Source organism: Falco punctatus, assembly GCF_963210335.1.
Source record: "Falco punctatus genome assembly, chromosome: 6".
In the NCBI taxonomy this organism is placed as follows: domain Eukaryota; kingdom Metazoa; phylum Chordata; class Aves; order Falconiformes; family Falconidae; genus Falco; species Falco punctatus.
Genome location: NC_137585.1, coordinates 26234963 through 26249424, shown reverse-complemented (window position 1 = coordinate 26249424; position 14462 = coordinate 26234963). Strand labels below are relative to the sequence as shown.

The window sequence follows — 14462 nt, the reverse complement described above, 5'->3', positions numbered from 1 at the left end:
TCTACTAATTGATAATACTATCTGCCATTAGACAGTAATATCCACTTCAGCAAAACATTACAAAAAATGATGATGAAAAAGACTGCAAGTACTTGGAACACCTGAACCATCAGATTTTGTGAAATGAGAATCCCTCAGTTGTTTGCCATTGTTAACTGAATAAAGAGGTACCATTCCAGAAACTCCACACCTGGAAGTTATTTCACATTTACTGTTAATTAATTGTTACATCTCTTGGAGGTGTGCTCAGGTATTCATTGCTACAGTTACCTGCTCCTTCTTAACCCTCAACCTCTTCTATCTGCAAGAAGAATTGTATCTTTCTCACTTGCTTTAGATCTCTCAGATTTTGAAATAAAACCCCCTTTCTCATGATTTTGTTAGCATTTAAGACTGAATTCAGTTTAGTTCTGCTTTAAACAATGATTTCTACAGTGAGCAGGAAGAGCAAGGCGTTTCAGAATGGCCTTTATCACTTAAGTGGAATAGCTTCAGTTTGTTAACCACAGACCATTTATCCAGTAAGAACCAAGAGTGATAAATGCATACCGGTATGTATGATTCGCAGATAGCAGTACTGTCTGACCATTGGACATTTATGGCAACATCCAAGACTTTTTCATGTTAAATGATGCAGCTTTCACCAAATCTCTTCCCCATCTGAATAAATCTATATAGCTTTGCTGTGTAATTACAGCAGGGTAATTGATGAGGATTTAACTTTACCAATATCACTCACAGAAAACAAGCATAGAAAATAATTTTATGTTTTCCTTCTTATAATATGTGATGCAATAAACTGTTAAATTATTTCAAACTGAGGGATGAAACTAATTTCTCCAAAACTAACTTTCTCTTTGGGAAACAGAAATACTTGAAAATTCATAGTTATTCTTCACACATGAACACTCACATATATATATTGCACTCTCCTTTTGAATAATTCAGGTGCTGGAAGAAAAATTACGAAGTCAGACATAGTTTCATGTACAGTTTCAGTATTATCATTCTTCTGCAGGACCTTAATAAGCATGACTGTCTATTCAAGCCTTGAGGAAGAGCGATATTTCTGAAACACTGGTTGGCTTAAAGCCAACTTGCACACCTATTTCTGCTCCAAGCCATGAGATGTCTATTGATGCTTTAGCCAGTTTCTTTGACAGAGACATTAGAATGACATCAGCATTCTGGAGATTAAATTAAATTAATTTGAAATAGGAATTAGTATAATGCCTATGTTATGAGAGTTTTAAAGACTCATTCTTGCAACCAGATGGATCCTGTATCCAACTCTTATTCTCTGCTGCTTTCTAGGAGACATCTTTTTTTTCCAAATACATTTTCTGTTAGAAATTTTAAACAGTAACACCTGCAGCAACACCTGTAGCACAGTGCTGCCAGGAATGAACAGAGTTGCTTCAGTATGCCAGTAAGCCAATTCTGGTTTTGGAAAAAGACTGGGTTTCCTCAGGCCCCAGGATGTGTTCTTGCTATTTAGGCAACTGCTTTGTAAAACAGTGTAACTGAGCATTTAAGAGACATAAGCTCCATGAAGGTGGGTATTACTAAAGCAGACTTAGACAAAACTGCTTTTCGCTACCTGCTACAAACTATAACAAAGCTGGCCCTAGGAACGTGGATATACTACACGCTGTTAGCTGGCCTTATACTTGAGACAAGAACAAATCTTGTTAATACATTTTCCTACTGTTCTGGTTAATTATATGCCCTTCCTAGAAGCCTCCCCATAACGGCTAACCCACATTTTCGGCAGTTCACTGCAGTGTTTTGTGGTTCCAGTCATCTGACCTCCACCATGACTCGAAGTTTCCCATTAATTTTCACAAACACATCGTCCATTGTCTCTGTGTTTTGTTGCTCAAGCATGGTGATTTTTTTGTTGAGAAATAGTGTTCAGAAAGGTTAAACCTAAATCGGTTAAGTAAACGCCATAATTAACTTCAGAAACTGCTGAATTAGCAGCCTCAGATCTCCTTGAATCTGCAGCAGTGAAGGTTATTCCATGTAGTGGGAGGCAGCTACTGCTTGCAGCCACGGCATTTCCCTTCACTGAAATATTCCCTGCTACATGCAAGTGTGGGATTAAGAGAGAAGTGTTGCCAATTAAAAAAGAAAAATGCATTACACTCATCCAAATTGCCTTTTGTCTACACATTTTACAAATGTTCGTGAAGTCTCACAGTATGCCAAGGAAGAAAAAGGTTAAGAGCTCATAAGAGAGATAACCTGACACAGCACAGACCGTTGTGGACTGAGCAGGGCTCCAGGATGCATCAGGGTTCCAAGAGGGTCTCTCAGAAGTACTCACATAGTAGTGAATAACGGAAGTTAGGTTATGTCCTCCTGAGTCTGAGCTCTTTCCAAATTTGTCTCTTGCCCCAGGACAGGTGTAAGCTGCCAGTAACTATTAAATAAACAGCACCCTTATCTTGCTGTCTGCTGGTCTAAATGCCAGAGCAAAAGTCAAGATTTCATCTCATTCTCATTTCTCTTGTCTCAGTAAGGAAGCAGATAGACAGACAAGCCCACTTATTTTGTATTAACTGATCCAAGAAGCTTATATAGGAGTTTAAGGGAATTCTAGTTCCATCTCTCTCTCTCATCTAGGAAGACAAACCAAATACTGAGCCAGGTTTATGCATAATTTAGGTAACATAAATCATAGCAGATCTTGAGCTAAAACCCAGTCATGCTGACAGTGACAGGCTCCTGCTCTAGCCATATAAACATAATTCTCTTCTGCTCATAAACGTTTTCTCATCTAGGATAGATCCAGGACCTGTCTGCACTTCCTAGTCCATCTCTTCAGCACACGTTTTTCATTAAATATTAATCATAAGAAAACGTTTTGATGGACGGCGAATAAAATCAATGCATGCAGCGTCAGGACTTTGGCAATATCACTAGTAATATTTCCTCTCTCCTTTTGAGTATCTCTGTTGAGGCTGGGAAAGCAAGCATGTAGACGGACTCAGTGAAATTAGCTGCCTGAATCCCTTTAGGATCCTGCTTTAAAAGTATGTTCTCTCCTTTAGCACAAGACTTCCCTTCTTTTCCTGGGCAACTCCTATTCTAGACTGGAAAACTAATGTTTTAAAGAATTTATTTTTCATTTGCCCTCTAGATGAGTGCTGGCCACCTGTCTTACTGCCTGACACTCTCACAGCTCCTGCCGTGGGTCAGCAACTCAGGGTTGGAGTGAGGGGCAATGACAGGCCGAACAGAAAAGGCTCTCACCATTTTTTTAGTTTTTCTGGTAGTTTACCAGTTTTTTACCAGTTTTTCTGGTAATTTATTACTACCAGAAGCAGCCCAGGGCAAAACAAGCAGGCTAAAGGCAGGAGCTGCAAATCTGATGGGCAGCACATGGCCCTGGCATCAAACAGGAACTTCAAATCTGCTCTGCCAACACCATGCATCCCACAGGAAAGAAGGTTTTATATGCTGCTGCTTTCTTTTTTAAGAGAGATCTTTGGGGAAAAGGGAGCTTGAACTGTATTGAGGACATATTCTTGACAGGTCTGTAGTAAATTCAGAAAGGAGTCATAAGGCTAATGAATAGGTAAGAAAAAAGCTGTAGAGATCAGAACCACAGAGATTTTGGATTGGGAAAAAAAAAATAGTCCCAGAAGGAAAAAGAGCAAAAGTAGAGATGCAAGCAGAATGGATGGACTTTTGAGGGGAAGGAGAGAAGAACTGAAGAAAGAGCTTAAGGAATGGAAAGATACACAAATGTAAGGGGAAAACACAGAAAAAGGATGGCTCCTGCTTTCTGTATAGGGGAGATTTGGAGAAAAGTGTCTTTGCTGTTCAGTCCAGAAACAGGTGTGCTGTGTTGTCCTTCTAACATGGCATGACCTTTATCTGGTGCATTTGAGGAAGAAACTGTGCAGTTCAGCACCAGAATGAACAACCATTTGGGGACCAAATGAACAGAAAAGAATGGTTTATGAAAGACAAAGCATATTGCTCTATCAAACAGTACATGAAATAATTTTCAGGTCTATAACATAGCCCTACTATCAGCAGAATGTTCTCCCTACAGTACAAATTCAGGAGTAAGTACCATGTGATGCAGGATAACCATGGAAACCATTGTTTTATTCAACAGAAGACTAAGCAATTGCTTTTTTATGCTGAAGGTTGCTATTGCACCTAATGTTACTGCATGGAGAATCTTACAGTCTTGTATTTTCAAACGGATTTCTCTTCGACAGACATCTAGAGTATATCAACTCTCTGTCATTTAAATAACTGCTGTTCCAAATGGACTATTCAGAATGAGTCAATGATTTGAACATTTAGGAAGACTGATTTAATTATAAAGGCCATTATATTCCAGGGAAGGAAGGAAAAGGAATATTTTACAACAGAAAAATCAATAGGAGCACACTGATGCACAAGACCTTGCAGTGAATGACTTTTTATAACTGTGCTCAGATAATACTAGGCAAAACTTATGACCTCAAGGGCAGAAATACATTCCATAGTCCGTGTACTGACTTTTTAATCACTACAGAATGGAGTTTACCAACAACAGTAGATGCTTCAGGTGGGTGTGATGATGCATCTCACCCCCTTCTCTGGGCTCCTCTACGATCTCAGGAATCCCCATTGGGCCTTGGCATTTGAGTAATGAGTCGGGCGGGTAAGCACCCCTTCACCGTACCAGCAATTCTTGAATGACTAAGTGGGGAATGGTTCTACCTGTACCGGGAACTCCTGTTGCCTGGCAAAGGTGAAAACAAAAATGATGATCAGTCACCCTCTGACAGCCCTGGGACATACATGACCTAAATTGTAGCCTGAGTGAAATGGTACCATAGTCACTGAAAAATGACCAACTCAGATTACGTCCAGGATGGAATTTTACAGATGACCGAAGTCAATCATCTCCAACTCTATAAACAGTGGTCTTAAGTGAGACCCTTTGAGTTCTCCTGGACCGCAGCAGGCTGCAATCAGTATCTCTCTCTGAGGGGAGAGCTCACAAATTGCCAAGTTTGCAATACTAAGGGGACCATCACCCAAAGCTGACGACAGAGCCTGGGCTGATACCCCTGCTCCTCAGGGCTCAACCCTTCGCCTGTTGAGAAATGCAGAGGCATTCAGCATGAATATTTCACTAAACTTGAGGGGAACTTTTAATAGGTATACACCTTTGTACATTTGTACATATATATCTATACACCTGTCCCTTTGTGTGCTTGTGTAAATCACTGTTACATTTGCAGTGAATCCTGTTGATTCACTTTGTAAATGTTAATTGATGAGTAAGTGCTGCTAAAATCTTGTGATCAACCTTAAACTGTGAAGAAACCTTCATTCTCTACATACATATATCTCTATATATGTTGTCCTAAGTCTGAGACTAGGATTGGACCCAGCTGCTCCTGAGCTCTATCAAGAGTTTAGAAAGCAAAGGGGTCCACTCTGAACCTTGTGACTCAATGGGAGGATCTCCCCTACTCTTTTACGTCTTTGGTCCCTGTGTAAACCATTGCAGCACAATTCTAACTTGATTTTAATTTGATTTTTCTTTTTGTGTTCCATCCATATAATAATTGACCATTGTCATCAAACTTTGAAGTTGCACTCCCACAAATTCATATTAAAACTATTTTCGTTAATACCTTTGATGGTAATTCTTTAAGCAACCCTAAACCACTCATTTGCGACAGTGGGGTTTATCTCTACTAACGTTAGACATTTACAAAGAGGAAATCTGTAACTCAGCAAGGCACACTGTTTCCCTTTGTAGTTCATAGAAGAAAACAGAAGCTTCATTGCATCCTACACACAAGACATCTAGAAAAGATACCTAGATGAATGTCCTTACTTAAGCCTAATTCTCAAAGACAAGATGCTGCTGTCTCCCACCAGCTTTAGGACATGCCTTAAACTCAGCCAAAGTGTGCACTCAGGATGCCCAAATAGGATAAGGAGCATTCAATACACCAACAACGTAGCATTCCCTTTAAGTAACAACTTCTAAATCTTTGCAAACTGCTTTTACCTTGTAGGTTCATGATTTATGCTCCACACAAGACCCTTGTTTGCTTTATGCTCATGATGCCACTCCTCTCCTCTGGAGTTAGTAGCCTTCCAGATAGTCTTATAGAGTTAGTACATTCATGTATCTCCTAGAGGAATTAGCTTGCAAGAAAAGTTCAACACATGAATTTCTAATACACACACACAACTTTCCTTTCTTGAAGAAAGTGTTTAGATACCAATGAAATCAATAGAGCTACCTTGGTTCACACCACCTGCTGAGTTGGTTCTTCATTTCCATTATGGCACTACATGTACTCTTCTGACGATGAACCTATGATGAATTTGTACACAGCACCAATGTTATGGCTTGTAAATGTCCCTTCTCATTCCTTCCCACCTCTCCCAGCTACTGCTGCCACTGTCATTAAGCAACAAAGGGCATTAGAAGCCTGGAAGAGGTTAAGATGGCACCTATATACTGCAGGGAGCACTAGGCAGACTTTGGCATGAAGCACAAAGTCATCTTTTTACTTATAGACTCAAGCACAAGCAAGAAATCTGCATTGTGTTTGACCATAAGGGGTGGTGGGTGGTGGAAAGCCTTGATATAACAGAATAATTTCCTGAGGATACTAATTTCCTTGCATATTTGGGATTTAAGAATTTATTGATGAAAGTGTTGGATCGTTAAAGAAATTATTTTTAGATAATCTTTTAAAACACAGCTAAACCCAAAAGCTCTTCTGAAGAAGGTGTGGGTGAAGGAAAGATGAGAGATGATTAATTACTGTTCTGCCAGGAGGAACTATGTTAGAGAAGATAAGTGAAACTTTTATCCTGTGAAGGAGAAGATAATAAATTGAATCTCACAGTGGGAGAAAATAAGAACTCATGTTGGAATGGGAAATTGCAATGGCCTCACAATTATTAGTGCTGGATTACAGCACGAGCTGGTTGATGAAATAGATTTTACTAGTGGTAAGTAATAAATCTCACAATAATGAAAACATGGGATTCTGAAGATCATCATTAACCATGTGATAGCTTTACATGACAGAATCTCTGCGTACTTCTGAATGCAAAGATCAGTCACATAAATCTACTTTTTGATTTCCACTTTAAAAAGTCCTATAAATGCAAATACACTGCAGGCATACATTGGCATTTATACTTTGCTCAAGGTTGTACTGACATTGCTATTTTCCAGCTTTATTTTCCAAGACATGCATCTCAGTAGCACTTGAAAGCTTGCGGGTTTTGCACAGTGTGCACTCTAAGACTTGTTCACCTTCATCCAGCAAACCTCCGACCTTGCAGAAAATAATTTCTGTCTCTCCTCCTAAACACCCAACATACAGGGCTAAGTCTGTTCTCACTTTGCACACACATGTTCACTTTCACAGTGCTGAGCCAGACGGTGACACCATTCCCCCTACCTGGTTGCAAACATTGCTCTCAAGGATGAGAAAGTGGCTGCGTCTTCCTTCAAAGCCTTTAATTCATTCCGTAGTTTGGTCATGGTTTCAGTTACCATTGCTTTTTCATTTTCGTATTTATTCTTCAAATTGGCTAGTGCCACTTCAGCTGTCTGAAAAGACACAAAAGGACATATACTTATGAGACAGATATCTGAAAACAGCTAAGATGCCCTGTTTTATTTTAATTTTGATTTCCTCTTCATTCACACAGTAAAAGAAGTTAGATCTGAGCTTCATCACACTGCACCCTTGAATATCTGCTTTTAAGTTGTACTCCATGAAACCAGGAAAAGGGGTAAGCACTTCAAAGGACAAAGCCAATTTCAATGCACTGGCAGCAAGCTGACGCCTTAAATGTCTCTTCAAAACTGTGCAGCTGTGTTGAGGACTCAGGCAAGTAAATTACTACAGCTTAAGGAGCTGCTACCATGTTGTTTGAGCTGCAGTAAACAACCAGGTGTGCCTGCTCAGCACACTGGAAGGAGGCCACACGGCACGTGAGACTCAGCCTCTGTAGCCAAGGTGTGAACTAAGGTGTTTGGGCTCATGCTCCCTGCCAACTGAGGTTTTCCTCGGGCCAGGTGACTGCCAGGACCTGACAGCTTGCTTTGATGTCTGAGCACTGGCAATGCCCACTGTTGTGTAAACCGGCATTATTTTGGCAGTTTCAACCACTACAAAAAAAAACAAAACAAAGAAACAATTAAAAAAAACCCCTACAACAGCAACAAAAACAAAAGAAGTGGAAATTATAATTTTCCCTTAAGAGGAAAGCAGTGCTTTGTAGTCATCCTATTCATTGATTTTTTCTGCTCCCTCTTGTCTTTTTTCAATTTCATCTAGTAAATTAATTTACTGCCCTACTACTTTTAATAGTTACATTTGTCTTATTTTTGCAAGATTTGAGCTTTTTGTAGTATCATTTTGAAGTTATTCAAAATACACAGTTTTTTAGAGGCTTTATGCCTACTGCTGCTATGATACATTTATAATTATTGCCATTGAATGAGGTGAAGAAAAAATGTTTCCTTTTACATTTACTCAGTGGGGGTTATGGGTGTTTTTTTACTTCATTTAGTGCTTAAAAAGTTGCAGCATTTCATACAGGCAATCAATTTCCCCTCTTGATCTTGTGGGTTCTTGAGCCACCACCAAGGGAGAGAAGTGTCGAAGAACATCAGTTTAAAGCGACCAGCAAGGGGATGTGACACAAGGTGGTAATGGCCAAACAGTTGGAAACCTATTTTAAACTCAGTTTTCTGAAACTCAGTATGTTTCCCACTAACAATGTCTCTTAACAAAGTGCATATTAGCATCTCCTACTAAAATACAGCTCTGTTTATTTGGGTCTGGTAACAGCAAGTTAGAAATGGAAGTGTTAAAATAATTCAATATTTTTTTCATATTGCATATTTACCAATAATGTTTTCTCTGCTTTCACACTAGTTTACATTGAGGGAAAAGATTTTAAAAAATCACTAGTAACTACCCGTCATTTTAAATAGATGGCTTTTTCCATGCCAAATGTGAAAGCATCAGCAATACATGTTAAAAAAATCAACCCCTTAGGGATATATTCAAATAAATGCAGCTTTTCTCAACCTTGCTGACAAATGCTTTGGTATAATGTAGGATGGTAGACACCACCCTACACCTTGGCAAGCTAAAGCTGAAATCGTCAGCTTTCTATCTTTTCAGCTGTGAGCAAAAACGTACACTCGTAAATTAACATGGAGACGAATTAACCATGTTTAATAAAACCACATTTCTGCAGGGAAATCTAGGAAACAGTGCATGAAAGGACAAATTCATATTTAATAGATATGATTAAATCAGATTTATTTAAGAACTTTCAGGTGACTAATGAGGCAGAAGTGATTTATGAGAGCACAGGTAGACTCTATAGTGCAAACTGAGTTCTGCATTGTCCCTAAGCCAGGAACTCTGATCTCTTCGCTTTGCAAGAGAAATACAGCCCCATGTCACTTAACCTATCGTACCTCATTTTCAAATACAGAATTCATGTAAAGATTTTCCTTTGTTTAGGAATAAAAATGACTTAAAGATATGTGCTACCTAATGCTAGACTTTTTTAAAAAAGCATGTTAAATTGTTTGAGCAGTGGGATTACATATTCCGTGTCAACCCAACAATTTGCACATCAGTGAAACAGTGCACAATGATCAGACAGACATTTTAGTCTGGATGTCAGGATAAGTTAAATGGACGTGTAACACTACAGGATGAAAAATAACTTAGAAATATAATTTACTTGTTGAACAAAGGTAACAGAGGAAGGACTGTGTCAAATCTTCAAACCTTTTTTTTCTTCTTGTTAAGAGTTTTCCATATAATAATACATAGAAAACAAAGCATAAATTACAAAACCTATTGGAAATGCCCAGTGGCTCTCCATGCACCAAACAAGTTTTTGAACACACCCCTTTGCAGGCTGGTGAGGGTCTCCTTTCTCAAAGTCTCCTAAGCAAATAATGAATGAGCTCTACTGAAGAGGCAAATAAAACTAACAAAAACGTGGTTTTAATAAGTAAGAGAAGAAAGAAGGGGAAGCAAGCTATGAGAGCTGCTGTTGGAAACCTGCAGCCAGGGCCAGCAAAGCAGCAGTGCACCACGTTAGCATGAGGCACTGCGCACCCAGGAGGTCCTTGTAAGAGCTGGTGGGCACCGGATGGTGCAGATGTTCAGGTTACCTACAGCTCATCGGTTTGGGACCTGGATGCTGACTGAAGCCAATTGCTGTCAGACTCCTCAGCTCAGAGGCTGCCATTTTACAGTGCAGCTAAGTCAATTTATATTGGTTAGCTGCTGCCAAACGATTAATTACCCAGCCTTTCCCCAACCCTACCCTATGCACACCTGGTGGTTTTCTTCTGTGCCTACTGGAACCAGTTTGGGGAGTTTGAAGAGTCAGAAAACTTGCCTGAAGCACCCTGAAGCCAGAATATGTAATGGAGAGTGGGGCTGAGGGGAGAAAGGGAACTTGGACTCCATCTCTCAGAGGTACCTAGCTTCACCTTATTCTTCCTCCAGCACCAGCTATAGTCTAAATTATTTCTAGTCTCCAAAATCGTACCCACTGAGCTCTGTATGTGTGGTTGTGCCTGAAACCAGTTCTGTAGGATAATCTAGATTTTAAAGACCTAGGGCAAATGGTGCATTCAGAGAGTGCTCTGAAGGGAAGGATGGGGCAAATAAAAGTCTAAGCAGTAGGTACCAGAAGGAAGCAGATGCCTAGGACTGGCTTTGTTTTTAACAGGTTTTTTTCTGAAGCATTTGTTTTTAAACTATGGGTAACTACAAAATTGTATTAGAGAAATTAAAGAACTTTGATCCATGTAAAAATACAACTTCTGATCAACACACTTGGAAATGGGGAGCACAAGAAAAAAGGTGAAAACTCAGAAAAATGTGTGAATACTCTTCAGTGAAATAAATAATGCAATAAGACAGGAGAGGGGCTAATGACACTCCTGTCAGACCAGTCATGCCAAGGAACTGGGCAAACAAACTACCCAGCTGCTCAGTGAGCCACCTGAAGGCATGGGATTAACAGCTTGCAGAGAACGTAGCATTTGCTGTGCAGAAGACATCACCTGGAGCTGACAAGCGAGGCCAGGAGGGAGCACAGAGTTCCAGCACCTGGACTTCTGTGGTGTGTGAAACAAGGAAAGCAAGGAAAAGAGAGCTGGGGCACACAGAGCTGAGCACCCCCTACCCCAAAACCCAGTCATGGAGCTACACAGGCTGAGGCGAGCGCACACCTGAGCCCCAGCGCTCCAGGCTCTGCCAGAACATCCTTTCCAACCCTCTCTTTATATTTACAGAAGAGATGTTTGCCCAAATCCAGCTGCCTAGGGGTTGCCACCTTAATCCTGAAATCTATGATTTTCTCTATATATCCATATTCTATGATGACTCCCTATCCCATTTACTTTACATTAACAGTGTGAGCAGCACACCAAGTAAAAAAATAGTTGATGAAAGAATATTATGTCTTACAGTGGTATTTTTTAACACAAGAAAGCATTGTCTTTTTTACACAAGAAAGCACAAAGTCTGTTATTTTAGTGCACAAATTGTATGTGGTACTGGATCTTTTCATTCAGCCTCACTTTCCCAGCAGAAATTCTACCGTATTCTGTCTATATAATATCGGAGCATTTATTTATAGATAAGGCACTGTATGTCTGGGGTTATTATTTTTTCTGAAGGACTTTTATGGGTTTCTCAGTTATGGGAGGTAGAGACACCATAGTTACTGCCAATGCAGATGTGAAGGTCTTACTGACTCAACTCCTTCCCATCGAACCATCTACCTATGAGAACAACCAATCATTTTTCAATCAGAACTTTAGGATATTAAATTTCCCTCACAGGCAGCTTTGCTTTCTGTGTGTTATTAGAAATCAAAATCAAAACCATTATTGAATTGGTCCTAAAAGTTACTGTATCGTTAATTTGATATTACTTTACAATTTATGCTACTTGTTAATGTTAATGCTACTTGGGTTTGCTCCACAAGACTGGTGCTGACACAGTAATTATGGCTATGAATAAATGGATACATAAATCAAGATAAGGTAAGCAAGCAAGCAAGCAAGATATATGTGCCTTGCTATCCTGAGCAATCGATTTAATAATCCATTTTCCCAGGATTAGATTTGCAGCTTCTTACAGCAAATCTTGCTGTCTTGTTTGTGTTACAGAATTTTGTGTAGTCTGTTCGCAGCTCAGCCTAACACTAAAATGTTTATATAAAAATATTACTAAAGAAAACACAGATAGAATAAAAAGAAATATCAGATATTGTCAAATGCTTTGAACTAGGCAACAGCTTGTGCAGGTTGCTAAAGAATTAAAAGGTGTAGCTGCACTGCTGGAGAGCCAGGTGCACTGCAGCAAGAGACAGAAACAGAGACACCTTCAGGGCTCTCCTGCAGTTGCACAAGTCATGGTGAAGAGAACTGGAAACAATTCAAGTTAGGAGGCAGAAATTCCATTTGCTCTTTTTCTCTCCCGATGAACCATTTGCCCCTGCGTAATTAACAGCACGTCAGCACACTGCGCCCAAGTGTATCACCAGGAAAACTGTATGATTCTGGTTTTGATCTGACGTTGCAATGCCTCTGTGGTGGTCACTAAATAGCACACATGCTTCCCTGGTTAAGGGTGCGATTTCTCTGCTTAAGTGTAGCCCAAAATACCAGACCCAGGGACCTGCTGCTGGTCTTCACCCCTGGATCTGAATGGTGAGATGCTCTAGGAAGGCCAGGTCTTGCTATTTTTACAGTGCGTTTGTTCTGTTCATCTTGCTTTTCCATATTACTCCAACCAAAAAAGCTTCACCTAAAGTGTCTCTGGAGTGCTAATAAATACAGATGTTCTGTAACAGTATTGCTACGAAGCACGATGAGATGTGATCTGGCCCATCAGGAGGCTGAGGATGGGCCAGGGCATCCAGCCCCCCGCCAGCTGCAAGCTTCCCTCACCAAGGGGCCTCCCTGCAGCTCTCCCCTGCTACCCTGGGCACCAGCATGGTCTCACTGTGCCACGTAAAGGATGAAAACGCATAGTTTCATATTAATGTCAGCTTTATTAGGGCTCAGGGAAGGTGGGTTTAAAAAAAAAAACCAACAGCACAATTCTAGCTCTTGTGGTTGTGGAGCAAACGTGAAAAACTGAATTAGATGTCCTCTTTAGGCTCGTCTAAACTGAAACCCACAAAGGAAAAAAAATATTCCCAGCTTATTTCTGCTTAAAAGCATTATTTTGGAGCAGAAGAAGTCAGGGGAATGAATCTTGGCTCCTGTTTTTTGAACATGAGATGTGCTTTGGGTCCTGGGATATACCCATAGCTTCAGGCTGGCAGTACTGCTAGCGCATAATAAAACTCACCTCCCTCTCTGTAACTTTAAATTTCCTCTTCCCTTTTATGTTTTTTACACATATATATTAAAATACATATTTATTTTAAATACTTTATATATTATATAAAAATATATATAATTATATATAAATATATAATTATGTCATTTAACTTGAAAGTTTGAGGATGTAGATATTTGGTTTGCATGAGCAGTATTGCAAGATTCTATATCCAGTTGTACAGTTACCAATATCTACGTTGCTATCCAATAAATAGAAGTTTAGTTAATAGTGCCTCCTTACCCAGCAAAGCTATTTATCCATTTCAGTGAGCACACTTAAGGATGATGCTCTATTTCTGACAGCAATAAAAGAGTAAGACTGAGTTAGATTCTCTGGTAGTATCAAAAAATAAATGACAGCTATATGCTAATGGAAAAAAATCTTTAATTTGGAATCTAAATTGATATACTTCAATTATATCTTAATTACATTTTAATTACATGGAAAATCCGTGTATGATTGCTCAGAGCTATTATTATTGCTTAGCTAGAGATGGTCTTTAATTACTTGAATTAATATTTAACACATGTTGTATTGGAGGGGCGAAATGCTATAAAAGACTCTATATATTGAAATATTGCTGTGATTTCAAAATCCCCAATACGCTAGAAACGCGACTGCAGACACAACAACCAATTAAACTTGAAACTGTGTTGTTTCTTGGCTATTGGGAACTTTAACGCTGAAATCCCATCACTGTTATCAGGTAATAGTATCCCAAGTTGTTAATTCAGGATTCATGCCCCCACGTGGTGATCACTGCACTGGTTTTAGCTGGAGAAAGTCCCAGACCACCTGCAACAATGACTCTGAGGCTGTATCCTCTTGCATTCAGGTTAAATTCTGGGCATAAGGAGAGGCACTGAAGTAAATAAAACTGTTTGCATGCTTAAATTTAACTTCTTTTGAAGTATCTGCAGACCTGGAATCTAACGGATACAAAGAGCTTGGGAGGATATATTATGCAAAAAAAGTCAACAGTACTTCTGAAAAGCACACCATTACATGGTCCACTTT

General features: G+C 39.6%; 1 protein-coding gene across 9 annotated transcripts in view; it reads right to left on the bottom strand.

Annotated features, from left to right (window-relative positions):
* Positions 1-14462, bottom strand: part of LOC308065808 (protein bicaudal D homolog 1) — a 318237-nt gene that overhangs the window by 155125 nt on the left and 148650 nt on the right. For all 9 annotated transcript variants that reach the window (XM_080392294.1, XM_080392291.1, XM_080392289.1 and 6 more), the window contains exon 6: positions 7455-7606. In XM_080392294.1, coding sequence (XP_080248420.1) covers positions 7455-7606 — 152 coding nt within the window. The remainder of the gene's footprint in view (positions 1-7454; positions 7607-14462) is intronic.